This window comes from Pterocles gutturalis, unplaced genomic scaffold (genome assembly GCF_000699245.1).
Source record: "Pterocles gutturalis isolate BGI_N339 unplaced genomic scaffold, ASM69924v1 scaffold11075, whole genome shotgun sequence".
Lineage (NCBI taxonomy): Eukaryota > Metazoa > Chordata > Aves > Pterocliformes > Pteroclidae > Pterocles > Pterocles gutturalis.
The window spans coordinates 5,891-31,196 of NW_010140835.1; the positions used below are offsets into that span (position 1 = coordinate 5,891).

The 25,306-nt window shown below is 37.3% G+C and overlaps 1 protein-coding gene across 1 annotated transcript in view; it reads right to left on the bottom strand.

Moving 5' to 3' along the window:
* Positions 1 to 2,315: 2,315 nt before the first annotated feature.
* The window catches only part of USP6NL (USP6 N-terminal like), a gene marked incomplete at its 5' end in the record, with an annotated part of 28,252 nt that continues 5,261 nt past the window's right edge, over positions 2,316 to 25,306 (bottom strand). The window contains 7 exons of the mRNA XM_010083823.1: positions 2,316 to 3,806; positions 14,697 to 14,849; positions 16,781 to 16,880; positions 16,968 to 17,033; positions 19,626 to 19,720; positions 22,028 to 22,148; positions 23,998 to 24,046. Of these exons, the coding sequence (XP_010082125.1) occupies positions 2,371 to 3,806; positions 14,697 to 14,849; positions 16,781 to 16,880; positions 16,968 to 17,033; positions 19,626 to 19,720; positions 22,028 to 22,148; positions 23,998 to 24,046 (2,020 nt within the window). The remainder of the gene's footprint in view (positions 3,807 to 14,696; positions 14,850 to 16,780; positions 16,881 to 16,967; positions 17,034 to 19,625; positions 19,721 to 22,027; positions 22,149 to 23,997; positions 24,047 to 25,306) is intronic.

Sequence of the window (25,306 nt, forward strand, 5' to 3'; positions counted from 1 at the left end):
TAATCAATAATATTGCTGTTTCTGTAATAATGCAAAAGCACTCTATAGATTGTATCCATATTGCTCAGTCCAAAAATAAACATGTATAAATTAAACAGGACATACAAATATATATAGACATGATTCAAAAAGCAATCTGTGCTGAGAAGAGCAAAAGTCCAGTTTTGAGCTAATCAAATAATTAATAAAGACAAAACAACATAAGCTTAATTATTATTATTTTAACATGTTAAAAATACAGTCACATCAAAATAGGATACACAGTTATAAAACTGTTGCAGGTGACATAAGAAAATAGTGTGTATATATTTTATATATAAAAATCTACAGTATTTACTAATGCTGATACATATTTTGGAGCCTTGTGTTGCTTGCACAAATAAATTGTACAGCTTTGTTATGAATTACAGAACCATCATTAAACACAGAGATTATTACACATAGCCACAATATTATATACATACATTTCTAAGCTGCTGTAAGCAATCAGAACTAAGGTAAGCCCAAGTCATGTTTATCTTCACAATTTTAGTTCCAAGTTTCAGTGTAGTGCTTTGCTACTGTTCCTTTGCTGCAGTTTGCAATTTTTAAAATATAAAATTGCCCAGTTCATTAAAAATTACATCAGACACATTATATACACAAAAAAGTTTTTGAAATATACTAAGTAAATGTTACTTCCATTTGTAAAAATTGTTTTACTTCTGTACCTTAAAACTTACAGAGCCAACCTGCAGCAATAATAGGCACTAAAGCTCATTCTTTAAAGGAAAAAAAAAATATCCATTTCTATGTTTTCATCAGTTAGCAAATCTGACAAAACAAAAAAAGATAACAGGACAACCTTCCAAACCACCCAAAACTGATGTTGATAGCAACGTTTGGTACTTAAGTATTAGAAAAATCTCTCTGTTAAGCACTCCAAGGACCTCTTCTGGCGAGATCCTCATCCGCCTCAACTCCCACTGGTTTCGATGAGAGGTCAGTGCATTCTGCACTTACTACACAGCACCCAGCAGCTCGCAGGACTGCATCCTACATGTGCCACTTAACCTGCTTTTTTTTTTTTTTTTCACCCCCAATTCACAGTCAAGGAAAGGAAAACAAAGTAGAAAAGGCTGCAAATACTAATCAAAAATACTTACACTGCCAGGAGTTTAAGCTTCATATTAACAGTCAGATCATTTTGGTGTAAAACACCACACAGTCTCTCAGCAGCCTGACAGCACAGCAGAACGTGCCCAATCGCAGGCACGAACCGACCGGCTCTTTGGGGTAAAAAAAAGGGCAAAACAAACTGGAATTGACATGACAAAGCTTACGAGAAGGGACACTGCATACTCACACAGCTCAGGGAACATCAAGCCTTGTCCAAATCTGACTCCTGCGTGTATTTCACAGGAGTGTCGAGGAGCCGGTCATTCACTGATACCTGGGAGATTTGGCCCTGCAACCGATTTATTTCGTTTGACATGACAGCACAGCATGGCAAAAAGGGAAGGGTGCAGCACCATTTCTGTATCTGGCGTTACTCTCACTGTGCTCCAGTATTTTGCATACAGAACAACATTCTGAAGGTAGATTTGGGTGAGAAGGTAAAAATTCTCCACTTTCAATGCACCTAAAAAACTCAAGACTGCCCTGAATTTGAAGCACCATTTCTTAGCCAGATTAGGGAGACATTTTTGGCTTTCTGCTTTTGCCTGCCTGCTTCTTCTTGCTGAGGAAAGTGACAAACAGTAGTCAAAGGAGTGGAAATTAACTCTCACATAAGATTAAATTAATAATCCCAAAGCATCTCTCCTGCCCAGAACAGATACTGGGAAGCTGAGGCAGCTGTATAAAAATGACAGAAATTCCCATTCAAAATGAATGGCTTCTCAAATAAATTACAAAGAAAAAAATAATATGAAATAAAAGTACTTCACAAGCTTTGCCCAAAGTTAAATGCATTTACATTTAAACTCTTTAGCTCTTTTCCATACGTGTTTGTGTGTTAGAAGTGCACACTCACACGCGTGCACACACACACACACACACATCCATACAGTGCATTAACAATGTCAGTCAGAATGAAACTTGCAAATGTGTTACAGGTTTTACGCAGAAAGATCGTAACACAAGTTATTTAAATGTAAGGAACAATGACAGTATTAACCACATTGGGTATATGATCTTATTGCTACATCTACGTGCATCAGGTCACTTTCAATCGCTTCAATGCAAGTCTAAGAACCCAACTAGCTTTCAATGAAAGTCTGAAACATCCTTGAAATAGTGTTGTTATTTTTGAGACTCGTAAACTGTCCGCATTTCAGTAATGCTTAACTGGTTTTGGTTCTTGCCATTTTCCTAAGTACAGCCAGATTCTCAGAGAAGCACAGATTCATGCATAGACAATCCATCGTTTCTATTTCGATAGTGTTGGGCTTGAGCTGATGGGCTTGAATATTGGTATTGTGGCGAACCATGCTCTTCAAAGGTTGGTGAAGTCCTGTATCTTATTGGACTATCCACAGAAACAGCAGGAAGACTACGGTCTTGAAAAGGCGTTGACTGAAAATGCTGATATTTCTGGAAATTATCCAAGTGGCCTCTGTTAACATCTTGGCTCCAGGGCTGCCTGTAGGGCTCATGTCTGTAAATATACGCCACATCTGGCCACTTTCGATCTTCTGCTAAGTAATCCACTGGAGGGATTATGAATTTGACACCTGTGGGACACCTTGAGTTGCTGGTATAAGGATCAACGGGGGTTACTTCTATCGGACCAGGGGTTGGTGAAAGAGGATTTTGGCGACTGGCAGGATAGGAATTCATCTGTAGTTTATCTGGAGAATAATCTACTGAAATAACAGAACCATATGGCCTACCAGAAGGGCTGGTTCGATTCCCATGGTAATGTAGAGGTACAGAGCTTGTATTGCCTATACTGGAAACATGCTTTGGAGAATTTCCATGGTAAGTAGGTGGATTACTATAACATGGCAGTGGCTGTTTGACATTCAGTCCATGAGGTGGTCCATCAGATTGCAATGGATATTTTGGAGATCTAGGCTGTGAAGTGAAGGTGTAATTATTGGGTATTTTTAGTGGAGGTGGCATTTTTTCAGTTTGCTTTCTTGGACTATTAGAATACGTTACATGCCTAGGGCTCTGTGGCTGAGCTCTCTCAAGCATCTCTTCAACCAGATTCTCATTACCAACTTCTGGAACATTGTCATACTGAGACGCATTAGACCCTCGCTTACCTTCATCAGCATCCAAAACCCTCATCTTTTGCTTTACATTCAAAGGTTGTGTTTCAACAGGACTTGGTGGTGGGCCCGAAACCGAAGGGTTTATTGGCCTTCCTTTCACCTCTGCACTAAGTTTCATTGTCTTTTCGATTATTTTTACATCAGACGGTTTATTCCACTTGGGTACAAATTCCCTTCTTGTATTTGAAGTAGCATTAGAATTTTGATTAGCAGCTGCATTATTATACTGTCTCGAGTTGTCTTGCTCCATTGGCTGAGGTTTTCTCCTGGTATCTACCTCATTCTTAGGCATACTACTTTGTGTCTCTATTGGTCGAGTCTTCTGCTGTTTTAAGGAAGGTTTCTTTTCCAGTGAATTAATTCTTTTTCGGTTATCTGGGGAACCTTCTGGTTCTTCTTCTGGGGATGGTCTCCTCTCTGTCATTCTTGTTGCTTGTGTACCAGTGCTGTTCTGCCCATTAAGCACTGGAGTAGAGTTAAGCATAGCAGGCTGAGGTCCTGATGGAATCTGTCCTAATGGCTTCTTTGGAAATTCATCATCTTTACCTAAAACAAGAACAGTAATAACATAAATTCACCTTTGTACACAAGACTTCTTTGATCTGTTGGTCATACAATCAAACACAGCTACGAACTCTACTACCTGGGCCTCTCGCTGGGCCACCACCATGCCAACCTCAAAGGTTTTTCTGTATGCTGACATCAAACAAAGATTTTGCGTAGGCTCTCATCTCAACCCGTTACTCTTTTACTTTCTACAGCTGATAAAATCTTGCCAAGCCTTTGCTCATTCATGACACTGCTGCAAAAAATCATTTTCCTAGATGACACTTTGGTTGCAGTACCTACTCTGTATGTAACGCTCTTCATGCTGTCCCTGTCACATTAAGTAAACTACTTTCTCTACTTTAAAAATCCTTCCCAATATCCATCTCCCAATCTATTGTCTTCCATTCATTCATCTTGTAATGTCCACCTCTGGTAAGCCATACTATCAGCTCCTCACTCACATGCGTAAGCTTCCTACCAGACATCTTTGAACTTTCTCACACTTTTTTTTTTTTTTTTCATGGAGCTCCTCATTAACATCTGCACAGTTAAGTCCTTGTTCCCCCTCAACCCCTCTCCAGAAACTTCATCCTCAGTATTAAAAAGCTGCTGTCTAGCTAAAAGGCTCTATGCAGAATCATATTTTTCTCAGTTCAGTTTTCTATCATAGAACAACTGAAGTAGCTAATACTGATACCGGCTACGTCATGATTTCAACTGAGTGTTCCATGGACGAGTTTCACCGAACACAAGCACATCATTTACAAAAACAGTTGTCCCAGACTGGAGCTCAACACATTGCAACAGCCACTGGTAAACATCAGTTGTGTGGGGACCCAGAACAATCCTCACTGCCTCTACAGAAAGAATAAAGAAGTGTTTCATTGCTTGATGCTGCTCATAGAACAATTCACATCGAACTTTCCACTGCAGTCTTTCTCCTCAGCAGTCAACGCCCTTCATATTCTCAGCCAAAGTCTTTTATAATATCCACTTGCATGTAATTTTGCATTGTGTAATAATACATTACTTTCTCATTATAAGCAGAAAAGGTCACATACTTCTCATTAAATATATTAATCTAAATTTAATTTGTTTGATGTTCAGTATTTCCAAAATAATAAACAAATTTTTAAAATCTGCATAACCAAACAAATTCTACTCTGTATTTATGTATTGAGAAAAAGCTCTATTGTAAGGAAAAAAAAAATACTACCCTTGCTTAAATGTTATGTAAAATAATACAAAATGGCTGTCAGCAACGTAATTTTATTTAATTCCTGCTTCTCCCAAAGACAAGAACTGTACAATCTTTCTCCATCATCAAAGATCATACAGCTAGCATCTCACTCTTTCGAGCTATTTAGAATTAAAATTCCTTTTATGTGTCTATACGGGTTCACAGGAGCGAATACACACAAATGTTTCTCTCTATCCCTGACACGAGTGCTGTGGTTAGAAGTGAGCTGTGTTCATTTTTACAGTCAATAGTGTGAGTTCAATATTTGATGACTGGTTCACATCTGAGATACACAGAGGAAAGCCAGCAGCCAAGGTCAGTATTATTTATTATAAGAGCATAACAAACTACCATCACGGATCAGTTGCTATATAAACTAAACGAAAACTTACAGTTTGTGCCAGGGAGGACATAGCAGGAGGGCAGCAGAGAAGAATACAATGATACCATGCGTCATGACAAGATAGCTAAATAAAAAGTACTTAACAAAAACAGTCTGCTCAAAGGTCATATGGAAACCTACCCTTTCCTTTAGAAATGCACAACTTCAGAAACCTCAGTTCACATTTAATGAACACAACTTACCCAGGCTTTCTGTAGACAAACCCTCCACTCTTATTTTCCCCTAGTTATCCTCTCTTCAATTGTGATGATACAACTACTTAGATACACAAACCTATGCTCTTACACTGAAGGTACTCATTGTCCAAGTTGCTACACTTTGGCAAAGGAGGTTACTGAGCCTTCTCCTCAGTTACCTGTCCCCAAATAGGAGATTCCACATTAAACTATCTTACGGGATTAAATACCCAGCACGCTACACTCTGTGAAGGAGAACACCTACATAAATGGTTGCAAGACAGTAGAGCCCTCTTCTGTTACGGGGCCCCACTATTCACAAATCAAGCTAAAATATGGAGCATGGATTTGTAGACTTACACTCCCCAGCAGCGCACCACTGGGAGCACAGATGAAGGGACAGAGGAACGAGTTGCGTGGATGCGGTAAATGGATGATTTAACAGCTCTGCAATACACTGACTGCTGCACCAGCCTCTTCAAAATTGTTCTTTATTTATGAACAGGAGTTCACTTTATGAACTTGCTTCAGTTTGGCAAAAGGCATTTGTACCATTTAATTCTATTTGCATCCTCAAACACAGGCAAAGCTGAAGATCTTGTCTTCTCAGTGAATTTTGCCCATAATAAATATTCCTGATTCTGGAACGATGTATGCTTTCAGTTTTACTAATTTTGAATGTTAAAATAGCATGAAGTCTGAATTAAGAAACAATGCTCAAAGTACATACCAAAAACTTGTCATCTAAATCATATACAACTAGTCTTTATACGTTGCTAATTGATTTATAACCTCCAGGTGATCCATAGCAGTAATAGCATAACATAACAAAATGGCTCCTCAACATCTGTAAATTATTTCATTTCTGTTCTCGTATGCAATAAATGTTTTAGACATTTTTTTCCATGGTTGAAGTTCAGCTATTCAAGCGATATATAAAAAAAACCTAAAGTTCCACTAGTAGCTGCAATGCTGCCTTCATTTGTACAGGGGCGTTAAAAGCATGAACTGATTTCCTTTCTTCCAGCTTCTACTCTTTAAGAAATGCATACAGAGTAATAGGAGATCCTTTGAAATATACTTGGTTGTACAATCAAGGTGGGGTCTGTGTGAGCCTTTTTGTTTTTTAATTTCACACACTTAAGGTTTCTTAATTACCATTAAGCTCTCATAAAAACCCAAGTGAGAATACTGCAGACATTTGTTTGAATTCTATCTAGGCTGCTTTGAAGATTACTTTCTGTCATCTTTCCTTCACATTTCAGGGTAAAAGAACACACTAAAACTAGGTATATGTGGGCTGCACTGTCTAGATGATATATGCTATAACATGAATTACAGCTGTAAAATGAATATCAGACAAGTCTTACCAGGTCTGTTGTGAAATTGTTAAAATTCTACATTAATTCATGTACTGAGTTACAAGCAAAGCGTTCCACGACAACAGTTCATTTAGAAGAAAACCTCTGCATTCTAACAGCATGATACCATATTTATAGTCTGGTAATACCAGAACTTACTGCTTTCAGAGAAAACAAAAATATGGAACAATGAGTATGTGTGGAAGGAGGGTCAGTGGGGGAAAGAAGAAACACAGCTTCAAATCTTAGCCACCGGGCTTCTACACAGCTTGGTTTAACCCGACCTCAGACAGAAAAAACTGGCACAGCTTGCTTAATCAACCACACCTGCATGTGAAACTTCAGGAAAGGCCATGTTGCTGGAGGTACTCCATTCAGTAATCTGTCCCGGTTTCAGCTGAGACAGAGTTAACTTTCTTCATAGTAGCTAAGGAGGGAGGGTGAGCGAGTGGTGTCGTGTAAAACTACAGCAGTGATGAAAGCTACACAGCACAGGCCGTGTTCTGGTTCAGAGATGCTTGAGCTCTCATCACCTCCTGCCATAACAAGCACTGGAAGGAAAGGAGTCGTATAAGGACCTATGATGCTGCAGCACAAAGATATCCTGCAGACTGTTCACGTTCTAAAGGAAAACCAATTTGCTTTAAACTGCAGAACAGATATTTAGTTCTAATTTACGTATACAGAAGATACATACATAAATTTGCATACACACACACAGATCACTTCCAGTGAAACTACCGAGTACTTTAAAAACAAATGAAAACTCCTGAAGTTCAAAAAAAGTCCACAGAATTAAACAAGTAGAGGATAACTGAATCTATCACCATGCACACTAACAGAATGAGACATTCCTCAAGTGCACAAAACAGCATGCAAACTACACGCGTGAACGCTTTAAGCAGTCCACTATCAGCCAGAACAGCAAGAAAACCCACGATGCTGCACTGCTGGCAAAAACGAAACAAAAAAGGTAACAAAAGCAAAAAGCTGAGGAAAAGAAACCACAATGCAAAAGCAAGCAAAAGAAACCAAGTCATAACAAACATCTCTACTGTTAAGAGGTACACAAATTGCTCACCAGAGTAGCATGCAAAAGCACCAATTCTTACAAGCCTCAGACTTTTTATCTACAGATTTTCCACTCCAAATCTGCCTAACGCCTCACACGCAGCTCTCAACCATCATCTCTACTATTTCAGCTAAACTCATTGTTCAAACTCCTCAGATCTGAGCATGCAGGAAATTTATTTGGATGTTTTCAAGGACATGCAACTGAATATCTGTTTGTGCTGTTGGTCCAAAGTCTGAGTTAATTCACTTTTGGGACATACCTGTCTGACCGAGGAACAGAGAAATGTTTGAATTCTACAATAAGTATTTCTGGGGCAAGTGCTTTTCTATACAATCTATGATGTTTATACACAAGGTTTAAAAGCATTTTTAAACTAGAAGTTAAGACAAAGCTGTCCAGTTCAGCTGAGATTGTTTTGGCAGTGACTGCTACAGCCATCGAATGTGCCTTTGTCTTCTGAAGCACACAGGAGAATCAGATTTTTTTCCCAGGTTGCCAGTATTTGTATGAAATGTAGAACTGGGTAACTCTCATCCTCTCCCCCCTCTTCTTCCTTCAACAGAACAGGTTCCTAAACAGAGTTGAGTTACTGGCTTTTCCCAAAGACAAACATAATAGCTTATATCAGAATGTACAGAGCCGGGACTATAGGAATTTCTGTCTGCAGTATAACATAAAAGAAGCAAACAAAGAAAATAGGGTGAAAAATGGGGGAGGAAGGAGAGAAACGGAAGTAGAGGGAGACAATTTAAGCAAAACAAGAACAATCAGGTGCTTGTTTGCTGCTGGTAAACGTATTACCTGACATGAAAAGCAGTAAAGCAAACATGAGCAGATCTGACTGCTCCCCAAAAGATAAGACATCCAAGTCATATTAAAGAAAGTTTTAGTCTGCTGACTTCTTAGTGCTCTAACAAGTCTTGGTCACCACCCAGTGGAAGTCGATCTCAACTACAAGACTTTTACAGATAATTGCTTCAGGAGGCACTAACTGCCTCATGCATTGAACAGCAGACATATAATTGGAGTAAAGTGCTTTAAGTGCTCTCTCCGGTGAATAACAGTCTAGTCCTTAATTTCAGCACCAGGATGCACTTTGACTGTTCTAACACAGTTTTCAAGGATGGTAATGGTCATAAAAACAAGTCTTAAAATGACATCTTGATATTTTGTGTTTATTTTCCATCAGTGACGTCCCATCTTACTTCTTCAGTTTACAAGTCAAAGAGAATTTTAAAGAAACTTAAGTGCCCGTACTAGAAGCTCAAGCTGCTGTCTGAAAGTCAGCCTCTGCTGCTCCTCCTTTATATGCCATCACCAGCAAAGGAGTTACTGAAATGAAATCTTCCCTGACAACTTGAATGTAGAACAAAAGCCACTGTTTGCCTTTCTGCAGCTATGTCACTTTTGTAGCACTGACAGTAAGGAAAATTTACTTTATAAGCATCTGCATTTAGCTAAACAACAGGAGGTGGCCAGCTGTATGTCTGTAAGCTGCCTTTGCAACAAAAAATTCCTAAAATTCGCTTTACATCCCCAATTCCATGTTTCTTACAGAAAATCTACTTTATTGAAAAGTACATTTAAAATAGGAATATGAACAGTGACCAACATAACTATCTGGATCATATTTTTTAAAAGCATGCAAGTTTCAAACAGTAAAGATTTTTAAATGATGCAAAGCCCACGTCTAAAACTGCTGAAAACAATGTACTAGTTATGTTAGCATAATTCCATATATTAATTTCCTTCATAATGTTGTAAGGCAGTTGCATCACACAAGAAACAAGTTAGAAAAATTAGTTTAGTAGATTAAAATACGAAGTGCATTGTACAAAATAGCTACTTCTGTATTCTTCAAGCACAAGTGAAAAATCCAAAATTCCTCTGAAACAAAACACAACCAAAAGAGAGACACCATCAGAAACAGGAAAGTCAAGCTGACTTACGTATTTCTATTGTTTTGGCAGTCAAAAGGCACAGTAACAGCAGAGAAAAGGCACTATTTAATAGATTATCAACCTAGTATGTAATTCTGCACTGTGACTGATGAGTATTTAAAATAGATATTTGAATAAAATGTATTCATAATAAATTTAATAAAATATACTGCTAAAGATAAGTAGCAGGTGAACATTTAAACATATATGGCAAATGCAAGATTCAAAGTTTGCTAGTTTTGCCTAGCTGAAAAGGCTGGGACAACTAGAAGAACTGAGTCGGAGCTCAAAGCCAGTGTTTCCATGCACAGAGATAGTTAAGATTATCAGAAGGATAAGGGCAGATTCCACATTAAGCAATATTGCTTTATAATTAAGGTGCAAGACCTTTAACTCTGATAAAGGGTGCTGTAAGCTCTATTAAACTCCCAATCATTAAGAAAAAAAAAATCCATCCCAGGACCCCTCTGCCCTCCTTTTCAGGACACCTTCTATTAAAATGTGAGTGAGGAATTGTCTGAAGAACAGACCTGCGAGCCTTCAGCCTTGAAGACGAGCTGACTTGTTTGCGAAGCTCTAGATTAATAAAATATTTTCAACCATGTATTTTTAAGTAGAATATTAAACTTTCACTGGTAGGCACTTTGTTTATTACAGTCAAGCACTATAAAACCACATATGCATTAATACATAAGTACTGTTTATTAAACATTGCATTATTTATGTGGTCCTACAGGAATAACTTATATCAAAGCTGTAAATTCCATCCATATCTTGTGAGCATTTCGAGAATTTTGCTGTTGCTTTAAACAACAGCCAAGGAAAGAATCTGTATCAAGAAAATTTGGAAATTAATGGTGTATATCAAGAAGATTCCTTTCATTATGTGCTAGCCACCATCCTTGAATTAAGGGATTGTCCACGGTGTGTCAAATCCAGCTCCTTGAGAAGATGTAAACAGGAGTTTACAGGAGTGTGCTGCTCAAGATCCTGCCGTGGCGTGGACACCCTTCCTAATGTTCCAGGAAATTTCCTAGAAATATCAATTGCCTTTTCCACTAAATTTGCCTGAGCATGTATCAGAGGAGAAGTATCTTCAAGGACAACTTTTGCTGTACAGCTGTCACAGCCTGCCTCTCTGGGGGTTTGATAACCAAGCTGCTTGCCCAATAAGAACTGTGCTTATCCATACAGTTTACTGTCTCCATCACCTTGGGTTCTGAGAAAAGCACTGAAGTTGCAAGCCATCCTCTGGGGGTTGTAGTTGCTACATACAGGGTATCCTGTACTGGCCAGCAGTCAGACCAGAAATTACCACAAAGAGGAATGAAAATCCATGGTCTGCTTTATGCAAAATAGCCGTAGTATTGGCAAAAGCATTTCACTGACATCCAAAATGAGCATGATACTCTTAACATCATGTTCTGGTTGAGCATTTGAAGGGTTTTATCAGTGAGAAAGTGTTAAACAAAGTCCCTTCCTTCCTCTCTGCTCTGAAGGGAACAAGGAGCTCCTTCCTTAATTCAATGGGAGAAGCCATGGAGGAAGCAAGCCAGAGAACGCTACATCAGACATAAGCAAACATCCAGTTTAAAGTAATGCAAAAGTTATTACCTCTTTTAATATCCTACTGCAGCTTACCCTACTAGGGCAGGAAAATCTATACAGCCTAACAAAGGATGGCAGATGGAAAATTCCGCTGAGTTTAATTAGCTCACTGCTATTCCTGGATGACTGATACTGATGCAACTGTAAAATGGAGATTTTTTTTTTCTTTTTCCCAACATGCATTTTTACTGTAGTTCTTAAAGGTGTAATTGTTGCTCAACGAAAAAATAAATTAACAAGATAGCAAGTAGTGCTTTGATTTCAGCTGAGGAAACTAAAACAAACACTATTTTCTCAGGCTACAATGGCTACTTAAATGAACAGTCTGGTATTTTTTGTGTGTACTGCTGCATGCCATGTAACGGTTTCATGAGTTTTACATGAAATTAGAAGAAAAATAGCAAAAAGAGACCGAAGATAGTAAAAATAGTAGAGTCAGACATGTGAGCAAAGCTGAATGTCTAGAGAATGCTGGGAATCTGTAGAAAAATAATATTGCCTGAAGACAACGATTAGTAAAACCAAAATGAACATCAGAGTGGGAAAAGAAAAAAAAAAAATCAAAGGCTTGTGATATTCATATGAAGAACAAATGAGGCAGCCTCACTCAACTACAGATAGCAGCACACAAATCAGTTAGGTTCCCAAGGATTAGGATGAAGGCATTCTATATTTATTTTGTGAAAGGTTAAGTAATGTTCCCATTTACCCCTGGCAAAAATATCCCACACAGAGAGGCTTTCCCAGGCTACTTTGAAATTAAAAAGAAAAAATGCTCAATTCCTCATCTAGCACCAAAATATACTTCACTTTAGCTTTGCTTTTCCTATTTTAATATTAAACCTCCCTCATCCATAGTGGGAAGAAAAAAAAAAAGCCATTTTATTGTTAAGTTACTTTAGCTATTCAAAAGAGAGAACCAATATGGCTCAAAACAATTACCGTCCTGTCAGCCAGTCATGCCAGAATTTAGACTTACATGTACAAACTACGAAACCAAACAACTTGTATTCCATTGTCAAACTGTCTCAGCAAGAAGCTACATTCTCTACCCTCTGCACTTGGTTTCCAGAAGAAGACTCCTTGTGTCTCACCCTTTCTGTTACTGCATTGCAAGGTGGATGGCTCTTGGCTCACCTCCAGCCTCCCTAAGAGGCTCTGCTAAGATCCAGAGTACTCTCAAACAAGATTTAACTTGAACTCATTTTACATTCTCCTAAAAGAAAAGCCTTAAAACATAAGCAAGTTAGGAACAGACTTTCTGCCTTAATTTTTTTTCCATCAATGAAATTTCCAGTAACTTCTGTATTTTCCACAGACACTCTCAACACAACTTATACGCATGTGATTTTCTAGGCTGGAAGATACATTAACTCCATGCAGCAAACTACAAAAATCTTTCCCAACTTTTCATCTACCACAGTTTCAAGTAGAAACTAGAAACTTCTCACTGCTGAAATTTATTGTACCACATTCATGAAAAATCTATCCATCCACATGGAATTAAAATTTCGGTGAACGAGGAATCCCCTCACTGTTCAAACAGGACCATGGAGAGCTTGGCATTTAAAATTCAACAGAAGGCTCTCCAATGATCTATCTTTCCTTAACATGATGGAGTGGTTACTAAAAGATGGAGCTGGTCATTGACATATTTGCTCACATCTAGCCACCATGACCAAGCATCAGCTGTGACAAGATGTCTGAGAAAGCCGACAGCCGGAGAGCAGTGCTGAGAAGATCAACTTGCTCGGAAGAACAAGTCGAGACTGAAACCTAGCTTGTGGAAAAAGGATGGAGAGAAGGCAGGACGAGAAGGCCGCGATTAGAAAGGGGAAGAAGCAGTGCACACAGTGATGTGGAGAAGAACCGCAGCCTCCCAGAACACAGTCTGTAGGTGAGAAGGCCCAACGAGACTGAGCAGATGAAGAGACAAGAGCAGGAACTAGAACTACATCTATTGTGGGTGGGATAAATTGTGATGGATTACAGAAAGTCAGAAAGAGGGAAAAACGCAGGAACCAGGAGCAAGAGAAATGGAAAACTCTGACAAATAGCCAAGATGATGGGACACAAATGTACAGAAAGTGTTTGTACTCCAGATGGACAGATCTGCTGAAGAACCAGATGAAACAGGTATCTATTTGTGATGAGTCAGCCTGAAACAGCCTAATATTGCCTGCAATAAATAAGGTCTACAGAAACAGAGAAATGAAGTTCATTAATGAAAAGGCTTCAGGAACAAATTATCACAACAATGCTACATGGGCAACCTTTATTCTGACATAACTTCTGAAAGCTAAGCAAAGCAACTTTAATAAAGTTATTTCTACATAATTTCTGCTATATTTTTAGAATTTTAAAAAGCACATATTCTTTCTCACATACTATATTACAATTAGAAAGGATAAAGAAAAAGCACTGAATAATCACAAGAAAAATCCTAATTAAAGAATGTGGAGGTAGGGATAGAAAAAAATAGAATCCTAATACAGGAAGAAGAGATACTATATAAATTTCATAAGTAGTGCCCCACAAAACAACAATCTCTGCTCTGCAATTGAAAAGCGCAAACACAAAGGCTGAGAAGAAACAAAGAGAATAATTCCGTTAAACACCCAGAAGGTCTATCACCTGCAAACAATTTAAAATCTGGATTTGACTAACAGAAGAAGCCATTTGACCTGAAGTTTGTTCCATAGCTAATAAAGCTACAAAGCAGTCTGGATTCTCAGACAACACTGTTGCTTCAAATAGTTGGAAACCTTGACATTTGATCTTCTACCTTAAAGATTTCATTAATTCAAGTCAATAAAATTATCAGAACACGGGATGTTTTAAAGTGTTTTGCCATTAGCTCACAACCAGTAAACAAAACACCAAAAAAAAGAGCAAACTCACGAAATGAAGGGTGTGGACTTGAAACTGTAAAATATTTGGGGGGGGGGGGGAAATCCCCAAACCTATGCAGTGATGAAGAGACAAATAATTGCACAATTTTTACAGCATGAATTAACACTTTAAAAATGGACAATGTGTGAACAGCTCCAAATATCTAAATCTGCACAGGTACACGTTTCTTACCAGGTACTGGTAAATCCAACTTTGCTCGTTTCAATTCTGATATAGAATTTTGGAGCTGGTCTATTACAAAGTCATCTTCATAGAAGAAATCCTTGGCTAAAGACTCCTGCAGAAATTCTACAAGCTCTTCCATTTGTAATTTCATCAGATGCTCTGTATAAGAAGAAAATATTCTACATTAAAATAACTTGATTGTGAACACTGGAAAATGTACTTAAGACATTAGATACTTTTATTTTCAAAGTAGAATGAAAAACACTTATTAATTAAGCTGATAACACAATTCTACAACGGAAATCTATAAAATGCATTAAAAATTCACTTGCAAATCAGCATGGAAACGCTTTCTACTTAGGACAATGCTTTCCAAGAAGGTGCATCTTCAGAAAGCTAACTACAAGTCACCCTCTGTCAGCCTTCTTACGTCCAACAGCTTCAGGTCTTTATTTTTCAGTCTGCATCCTCACCTTATAAAACACCGCTGTAGATCTGTATAATACATCATCTCTCTTATTAAAAGCTTTGAAAAGCACAAAAACATTTTTTAAATCAACATTTACGGTATCCTCATTCACGACTGAATTAACTTCCAATGAAGTGACGATAGCAGTTCACATTTCAGAACCATTGCTTCAGGCTCTCTGAAAATTCAGGTACTTTTTGCTACTTCAATTAATTCCAGTTATATTTCAAAAGTCATTTTACAGTTATCAGATTATTCTTCTTTCCCTTTTTCCACAGCAGTAAGGGCACGTTTCCCACAGAAGCCTTCCAAGGCTGTAACTGCATACCTATGCAGCTTCTTTAAGCATACATGTGCCATCAAAAATTCCAGAATGTAAAATTTCTATGCAGAAACCACCAAAATATTTTTGCACTGTAATAAAAATGCTCTTAGCATGTGCCACAATGGCACTTGACTGGATAGCTATACCATCAAGGTTTTTAAGGGTAGACAAGAGACTGGAAAACAAATCACAGTTTGTCTTCTGCCACCTTCTCTGCCAGTCCTCTAATCTCTTCTCTGTTTCCATAAGGTATTCTCGGTGTTTTGATCATGGAGGAAGTTGCTACATACTTGCTAAACAAGCAAACCTGAACTTGGATTTTCTCCTCAAGTTTTGCCTTAAAAAGAGTGGTGAATAAAAAAAAAAATTTTTAAAAAAATCAAGTAGATGTCTATTTGCAACTAGAGAAACCAAAGTGCAAAGTCTAATGATTTGCCTCTAAATGTTTAGCTTTCTTAAGTACAATAATTTAAAAAGTAAACTTTATTTTTCAAAGCAGTTTATGAACAAACTAATGAATACATGCCAGTGAGACAGTGAGGTAATTTCTGATTTACATAAAGTTAAATGACTTCACTAAGAAAGCCAAAGTCCCAGAAGAAGCTTTTATCAAACTTGAGCTACAAGATACCATCCTGAGAAACACTCAAGTATATTTAGAAGCCACCATCCATCCTCAAAAGCTTTTTGGGTCCTTTGGAACTTCAGGTGCTAAATCACTTTGGGGAACCAAACACAGATGCTTTGGACAATTCTCCTTTTCAAAATCTCAAATTTTACTTTACCCAAAGGCAAGAGTTGGAAGAGAAGGCCACCCAGGCAGACTAGAGAAATTATGAATTTTAATTAAATTCTTGAACAAACAATGGTGTAAAGAGAGACACACGCTGGTGATTCTTCATTGCTGAGTTGTTTGTTGATAAGAGTTTCATGTATTTAGTGCATACTCTGGATTCTCTGTGGTTTTTTGATTAATTTAAATCCTGTAGAGGCTAACAAACCATTCCCAAACTGTGGAACTACAACATTTTTCCCCATTGTTTAATCAGCAGTATAATTCACCTTCATGTCAATGTTTAAATAACTTTCTTATTGTAATAAATTTTTCTTCTTTGGCAATCACACACTTAATAAAGCAAAGATTTTGATCTTTTTCTGGATAAGGAAAAAAATATCTGTCAGAAATAGCGTAAGGCAAATGGGAAACTAAGATTTTCGCACAAGGTCAAGCTACACAAAATAAGAACAAAACTAGCTGAATCTCTGTTTAGTGTTGAAGTGTTAGAGATTTCTTACTTCTGTGTAGTTTCAGAATTGTGTAAGACATTGCAGTGAGAATTCGCTCTCCTTCAAGTATGTAGATATCCCATATCCTGAGGCTTAACGTAAAGGGAGTCTGCAATGACAGAATCAGGCAACACTGAAAACAGTCTGTCCCAAGTCACAATTAAAAGCAGAAACAGAAAATGGAAAACATACTCACACGATCAAGGAAACACTGGAAAAACCACTTTGTTGTGTAAAAGCCAGTGGACATATCCTGGGAGTCCTGTAAAAACCACAGAAGTTTGAAAATACCCACAAAAATCAAGTAATGCCTTGCACTGTCCATGAAGAAACATTTTCATCTTGAGGCCATTGTACCCAATAGTCACCATAAAGAATTAACTACATGAAACACTGTTACTTCAAGCTAACAAATGCAATTTCTGTCTTTTATAGTTGTTGTTCTTCATCAACTTCACCACCTGAAAAAACATGCACTGAGGGATGCAGAGGTCTTGACACATCTTAGACTTCCATCTTATTCTTGGGACAGACACAGCAGAGGATTCAATCCTCTCTCAAGAAAATAAATCCATACTGGGGAGAAACCAAAGTTCAGGCACTGGGTCCATTTAGCCTCTCATTTCTCCATAGCCAGGCTGCCAATTCACACCAAAGGTTGAAAAGATTTTGTGACAAGAATATTTATCTACCAGAAACCAGCCTAAAACAATCAAATTATTCAAACACAGGACCTCAGAAAAAGCACTTAAACTGATAACAAACTTCATTCCCTAATTAAGGAGCCTAATTTCCCCTGGGGATAGATGGTCCATCTGACATGCCACCCTATTCAAAAATGACTAAAGATTCTTTGCAGTTTCACGCAGTTCTTCAAAGCTGCTTACACAGTTAGAGGAAAGACCAAAGAAAAGGTGAAAAAATAAGAAAAATGTTAACTTTGGGTTAACATCATATTCTATGCTCGCCACATGCAGCACTTCCAATAAAAATGCTGAATAAGCAAACTAGTTCACCTTAGTGAGATATCCACAGTAAGAAATGAGGAAAAATAGCTCTTAATATAATCAAAATAATCTTAACGAGATTTTCATTTTGAGTCTTTTAAAGAGGGAGACAGAACAAACAAACACCTTATACTGAGATGTTTCTAACCTGCAAGAATGACCATCAGCCTACTGAAAAACAGACATAAAGGGCCATGCCTTTCCTTGATAAAAAACTTGATTGCTATTAAATTTACACAAAAATAGAACTAAGTTCTGACTTAAAACTGAAAAGAAAAATATATAATAAATTATAATATAGAGCAAGTGAATGTTTTCTGGATCCCTCTAAACAAGTGGCCAAGAACTCCCTCTGAAGGGAGCTATCAAAGCATTTTATTTAAATTAACTTTCTCAGTTACTAAAGCAACTTTCTGCACTTCTCTGAAACTTTCAAGTGGCCCAAGGTGAGGAGGGAAGACGAGGCCAGGGGATGGTGACAGATGACAGAAAAAAAAAGTTCTTGATTATTAAACGCAGTAATAAGAGGTATATGAGTAATACACAAAATCTAATAACATGCCAGCCTCAGGTTGTATCATCTCAATCATATATAATTATTTTTTGATTTTCAGTAAGTACAAGGGCTTTTCACCATTTACTATTAAAACCACTCTCTCTTATTGGAATAATTCTATATTTTGTTCCTGAAACATGACAACCTCAAAAATGAGAGTAAGACTATATTTCTAAACAAGAATCATCATCTTGCATGTACTGTAAATACTAAATCCACAACTTTCATTTCAGAGACAAGTTACTTAGAGAATTGGTCTTGATTTGTTGATTTATTTATCTTTAAAATAAGACAAGATCATCTTGCATGACTAATTTTAACTTCCTCTTTTAACAGAAGAGTGGGTTCTTCCTAACCAGATCTGCCTAATTCCGTGTGATGAGCAGGTCTTACAGCATGTTGTTAAAAAAAGACATTAAATTCTATTTTATAATACAACAGGCAAGCATTAGATGCAATTCATCATTGCCAAGGTGCTAGTCTGCTCCCAAATTGCCTTTCTTTCTTTTTCTAAGGAGATAAACATACTAAACAGAAAATAATACAGTCTTGGGAAGATAAAGTTTGTAAGCAGCTATCCCTCTTAGATGATGTTGCTGCAACTGAGCATCTTACACTACCTTTCAAGACTTGGAGATGGATTCTGGCAGAACCAATGTGATCGTGAAAGAAAATTCTTAATGACTACTGGAAGGTCATTTTTGTCCCATTAGAAATATAATTTTTTGCTTAGGATAAATACAGACAATATCAGCAAAAAAAATAAAGAGCATATTATTTCCGATTTAAGAGCATTAGAAGAGGTAACACACAACATCTAGCTTTGTGAAAATACTACTGAGTGTGTGCAAATTTAAAAGGACCATTATCTCCTCTTATAAAGGTTACTTTTTAAACAGAGCTAAAACTGGCTGGTTGCAAAGCCACCTCTGTCCAGAGATGAGCCACAAAGCTCTACATACTATAAACTCTTGATAAAAAATTTTAACATCACCTTGCTACACAGCAGTTTGCAGGAGGCCAGGTAGAAGGACCATATATTTTCCTTAACTCAGAGGTCAAAGTGAGACACACACCCAATTTAATTACTCTTAGGATCCAATTTTATTGTAAGTCTGCCAAGGTGCACCATAACTTTGTCTATAATGAAAGCAACAGCACTTCTGCCTCTTAAAAGTTTTGCATCTTCTCCTGAGGTTTGAGATATTCTTAACCTAGGGGGTTAATGTGAACTGAAACAAGGCATCAGGCTGTAAATTAGTGTTGCTTTTATTATGATATAAATACTTACCAAATGCTGTTTAAGTTTGGACAAAAATTTTTTCAGTATTTTGTCGTGATGTTCCTGAAACCTCAACAGTTTTGGAAAACCAGGAACAAAAAAACCTAAGAGAAGAAGTTGAGCATGTAACAGGTGTACGTACTATAAAAATGACACTAAAAGAGGCATTCAGAGCTCTGAGAACGCTACCCTTCTGTAAGACCACTGGATCTGAACAGATATTCATACCAATATTACAATGTCCACATAACGATACGCACATACTCCTGCCTAAATGACTACAGCAAAACATCAATATATTCCCTCAGTGACTATTATTAGATTAGTAATGGTAGATGACAGCAGATCCATCAGTCCTACCTTTATCTACCCATTATAGGATCAAAACCAAATTTATAATTATAATTTATAATTATTTAAACAAAACAAAACACCACAACCCACACCAGCTAAAACTTTTAAAAGCAAAAAGACTAAATTGAGATTAAGCCTGGCAAATTTATGATAGAAGGACAAACAGCATAGGCAGCTACTAGAACTGTCTGCACTGAAGAAAAGACCATAAAAAAAGACAAGTGGGATATTCTACGAAGACAAGTATCATTAATGCATGGTATACAGACTGAGCTCACACAACTGAAACTAGGGGCACGTAAAAAAATCTTGAGCAGGTTTAGTGATTATGTGCTGGAAAAGGAAACCACTAAGATCCCATTCCAATTGAGTTATCAGCAGAGTGAATAACAAGCTTAGAGCAAATACATAATACTAGCCAAAAAACATGAAATGCAAAGGAAAGTTAGCACAGATACACAGCAGGAAAAGAGACCATTCAAAAGAGATCCTTCAAAAAACTGAAGTTGTGTTCAGATCAGAAAAACAGAGATGATCAAACACTGTCAGTATAAAAATGTGAAAAAGCAAGCCTCTCCCCCAAACAAAAGACATTAAAAATAACCTAACAGACCTGTTTTCAAACACCTTGGAAGCAGAAAGCCTCACAGAGAATTTGTAGGTTCAACAGTCTGTGAAGATTTTTAGAAGTGCTCAGAGAAGATAAAGTCAATACTAAAAACAAGTTAAATTTTTGCATGGAACACACTGCGTGGGTTCCCAAAGTCAGAACCCTAAACAGCTCTAAAAGAACTCAAAAATGAACTAGCCGAAATATTGATTCTGGGAAAGCTCCCCTGTTTAACAGTCTATGGCATCTTAAAAAGGTGATTATGCCTCTGTGAGGCTCCCATGCACCAAAATCAGATCAACTGATTTGGTATTTAATGAGTTGATTTAGACTTACTCTCCAAAACACCTAAAACATTCTATGACCTTGGAGGAGCTCAACATTCTACACAGTTGTGTTTGCACCGTTGTAGTTGCATAGTTCTTGATTATTAGTAAATCTACAGATTTTTCTGTAAGTTGCTTTTAGTCTGCGCTGTCATTGTGTAAAGCTCCAAGCAAGCCTTTAACTCTTCATGAATTCAAAATTTCACTTATTACATTCATTATCCTGTCAGATAGCACTCGGTTTTTTGTTGGGTTGGGGGGGGGGCGGTTGGGTTTTTGGGGGGGGTTTTAAAGGTGATAGCTTTGGAGAAGTTTAAACAGAAAAATAGCCAACTAGCACTTCGTACTGGGGGCAAAGAACATCGAGGAACACCAAAAAGCCAGGGAAGGAAGCACTCACAGTATGAGAAAGCCTTAAGCAGGGAAAAGGAGCCAGAGCCTGTTCAAAATTTCCTAAAAAGCCTCAAGTTCTAGATAATATTTAGTTTTTAAGGCTTCCAAGAACTACAGCTTTTCTAAATCACCATGTCATTAACATCTACAAAAGATGACGGAATTCCTGGAGCTGTTCCATACCATTAGCCATGGAATATGTGCAGATCATACTAAGTTTGGCATGGAAAGAGACAACAACTAATAACATAAAAGTAACAAGACCATGAGAGCAGGAAATTCTCTGTGAGGCAGAGATAAAAGCAAGAAACCCAAAGTCAATGCCTAGATACAGGTCCATTTTTTACTGTGGATTCCTGTCCTGCCAAATGACAGCACAGCTGCAATATTATTTAACACATTCTGTATTAGGTTTCCACTACTATTTTATTGCTACATCGATGTCTACATAACCAGCTTTCAATTGGTTACATTCCCTGAGAGATTAAAAGGAAATAAAACATCTGATTTTCATTAAGAACAATTTGAAAGATATCACATATAAAAACAATTACTTACAATTATGGGCGAGCTCCAGCAATATCCAATGGCCCCCCAGTATAAAGCTCCCATTATGTCTTATTTTGACTATGCAGACAGAACAGCATAGTTCCATTTACAAATAATTTACAACTTAAATAGGGCAGGCTGAATATACAATATACACTAAGTGATACGAAACTCCATACCATGCATAGCATGCTTTGGACCAGAGAGAAGTTTCACCAAGGCCCAGAAGGCATCTTCTTCATTCATGTACATAAGGAGTAAAGCTGTGATCTGGCTCATTCCCTGACAGTATCCAACTTCCTGAAAATCAGACAGGGAAAATATTAAAACGCTGAAAACAAAAGCCTCGTAAGCATGAGCTGTTAGTTTTTCCTTGAGGTAGGGGAGGAAAGAGGATGCCTGTCCTGATGGTGTATGTTCCCTAATTATGGCACCACCAAAGACACTTAACAATTAAACATTTAAAATATTGATAGATGGAAGGGATGATGCACAACCCTCCAAGTGAAAAGTGAACTTGGACTTGATTGATGATTAGAACTCTCTCTACTGATGCACAAAATCCTTGTCATTATATTATTATATATTGTAATATATTATTATATATTATAACTAATAATGTCAAGTAACTGCATAATTTTATTCTCTGAATGGATGTGTTTTTTTAATTGTAATTTGGGATTTTTATGGGGAGGGAGTCTTGCTTTATTTGGCTTTACATTCAGGGTGCCATCTGATAAACATAGGATTTTTCAAGAGTGAACTATAACTGCAAACCTGCCCAAGTTTACCATGTAACGTAATAAACTGGAAAAAAAAATTCTAAGGTTCCAAAACTGAACTTGAGTGTTTCCTCTACTATTAATTTTTACTTTTAGGGCAGGAAGCAACTGGCACTATCATTTAGCTGCTCAGATAATCCCGCTGATAAAATATTCGTAAGGACAATGACTTAATTGTTGGGTAAGTTTTTTCAGGTTTACAAGTTCTTAGCAGAACTTTGCTCTAGAGATAAAACCAAAGTATAAGAACTACTAAACAGTAAGAGGAAAAATGCAACAATGGAAGTGCAAAATAAAAACCTCACTGAATTATTCCCATCACTGCACATTAACAGTCAATTTTAAACAATATTTTTCAAGCAACTTGAAGATATTACTCCAATGTTCTATAGGAGATATACAGAGGTCCTTCCACAGTTTGATTTCTCAGTGCAGCAAGGCTGCTTACAATGAAAAGCTCAAGACAACATAACAAGTGAAAGATAAATTACAGCAACACAAGTCCTTTTATGGGCCAACAATCGTGAGGAGACAGAAAATGAAACAGGATAGAAAGGTTACATTTCCTAGAACTTTGAAAAATGAAACAAAGTGGTATTTGAGTAACTGTTTAATTTCTCTTTTTTCTTCTTCTTCACATATTTTTACACTGAATTCTAGGGAGCTGGTGATGGATATAAAATGAAAGATGTACAAAAATGATCAAAATGGGCACAATGAATGAGAGGATAGTGCATAAAAAACAGTTAAATGTGGACATAATAGCATTTGTGTTTCTTCTATTTTATGCATGGAGCCAAGAGACATTACCAAATACGTAAGTTTCTAACCCTTATGATACAGTCTGGAAACCCCACTCCACAAATTCTCATCCAGGACTGCAGCCAAGACTGAGGGCTTAAGTAAAGAAGGTGCAACCCTTAAAACCACTTTCCATTTGTTAGAACTCTCCAGGTTATGAAATACGCCTGTTTACTCCAACATGTGTCGTTTCTGCAGTGTGTTTTCCTTCCCATTATTCCAGTTAACAGGAGGCATGCAATATAATGCAGGGAAAATATCAGTAGTATAAAACTCCAGCACAACACAAATTCATTATTCTTATTAGACACAATGCCTAGTTTCAGCTGAACTGTTCGCACAGTTCAGTCTGTCCAATAAGATACACATAATCAAGACACTTTATTTTAACTTCCATCTCAAAACTTGTCAACAAAAAAATTATTCATTTCTATGTACTTCCAAAGGTCTCTGAAGCGTTTGCTGGGTTTGTTTTGTTTTGGTTTTTGTAGGCAGAAAGAAGATACAGAACTGGAAGTTATTATCTCATGGCACATTCAGAGAAACTCTGAAGGTACACAACTTACCGTATTGTATATGGAATAGGCAGCTAAAACGTGGAATAAAGATTGTTGCCTGGAGAAATAAGAGCAGAAAAGGAAAACATTATGATATTGTCTTTTGTAAAAACAGAAAAACACGACAGTAGTGAACTATGTTTTGGAAACCTGTTTGCCCTATTTAACTTGTCTAGCACTAAACAACAGGACTAGCCACACTTTACAATGATATGCGCTTCTGATTTCAAACCAAGATTATATTTAGCACTTCTCTGTTGTTTTACGTGTTGAAAGGTTTCAAAAAATAACTATAATACTTTGAGAAGGCAATGGTGTCAGATCATCATTTTCCCAGCGAGATGAAGTGAAACACGGGATGGGCTACATGTCAAACGCTGACTTATTCTGAACACCAAACTTGAAACACCGCAGACCTGATTTCTGTGCTCACAAAAGACTAACAGTTGTTACTAAGTTCAGAGACGTGAAAGAGTTGAAAAACACAAAGCAGCCACAAAGGTGTCTTCATCTTGGCACCCAAATTAAAGGCTGCTTTAGTGATTGCTGCTGTCAAACGGAAGAAAAACAACACCAACTCTGACTTGGCATCCTATGCTGAGTCCTCCAGAGCGTACTGATCTCCACAGACTTCAGCGTTAGAATTACTAAGAGCTTTGCGTAGGTCCTTCAATTTCTGTAAAAACAGTGTAACTTGTGAAGGTAGTAAAACCGGGAAAAAAAAAAAAAAAACAAAAACACCAAACACCAAAACAAAACTCCACTCTTCTTCAACTGGGATGCCACAGTAATGGTGGAGAGTTCTCATAATGAATTTTAACTCACACCTACTTTTTGTGATTTGTTGGGGAGAGAATTTGGAAATCTGGATGCCTACCTTCATCTGCAACTAAAAATGCTAAAATTTAACTGCTGACTTTTGCATACTGTACTTTTTCTGTCCAGTGAAATTCCCTCTGCCTGTCACTAATCAAATATACAGAAATATATCCTACCAGATTAAAAAAAAGAAAAAATAAGCAAAAAGCTGCATATTTTCTACTGGGAAGAGGATGCGTACTTGGAGAATTTTGCCAAAACATTTAGATTACGGCATTTTTGTCTGCCCTCTTGCAGCACTGAAGCTTAGTCATTCTTCAGTAACCAACGTGTAACCTAAAGTACTTCGTATTAAGCTGGAGTCGTATTTTACAAGGACAAACTAAAAGATCCCAAATGTACATGGGTACCTTCTGTATCTTCATTTGACCATATGAAATTCAACATAAGAGCTCAATCTCATTCACAGTAAGATACATAACATAATGGTAATTTTAGT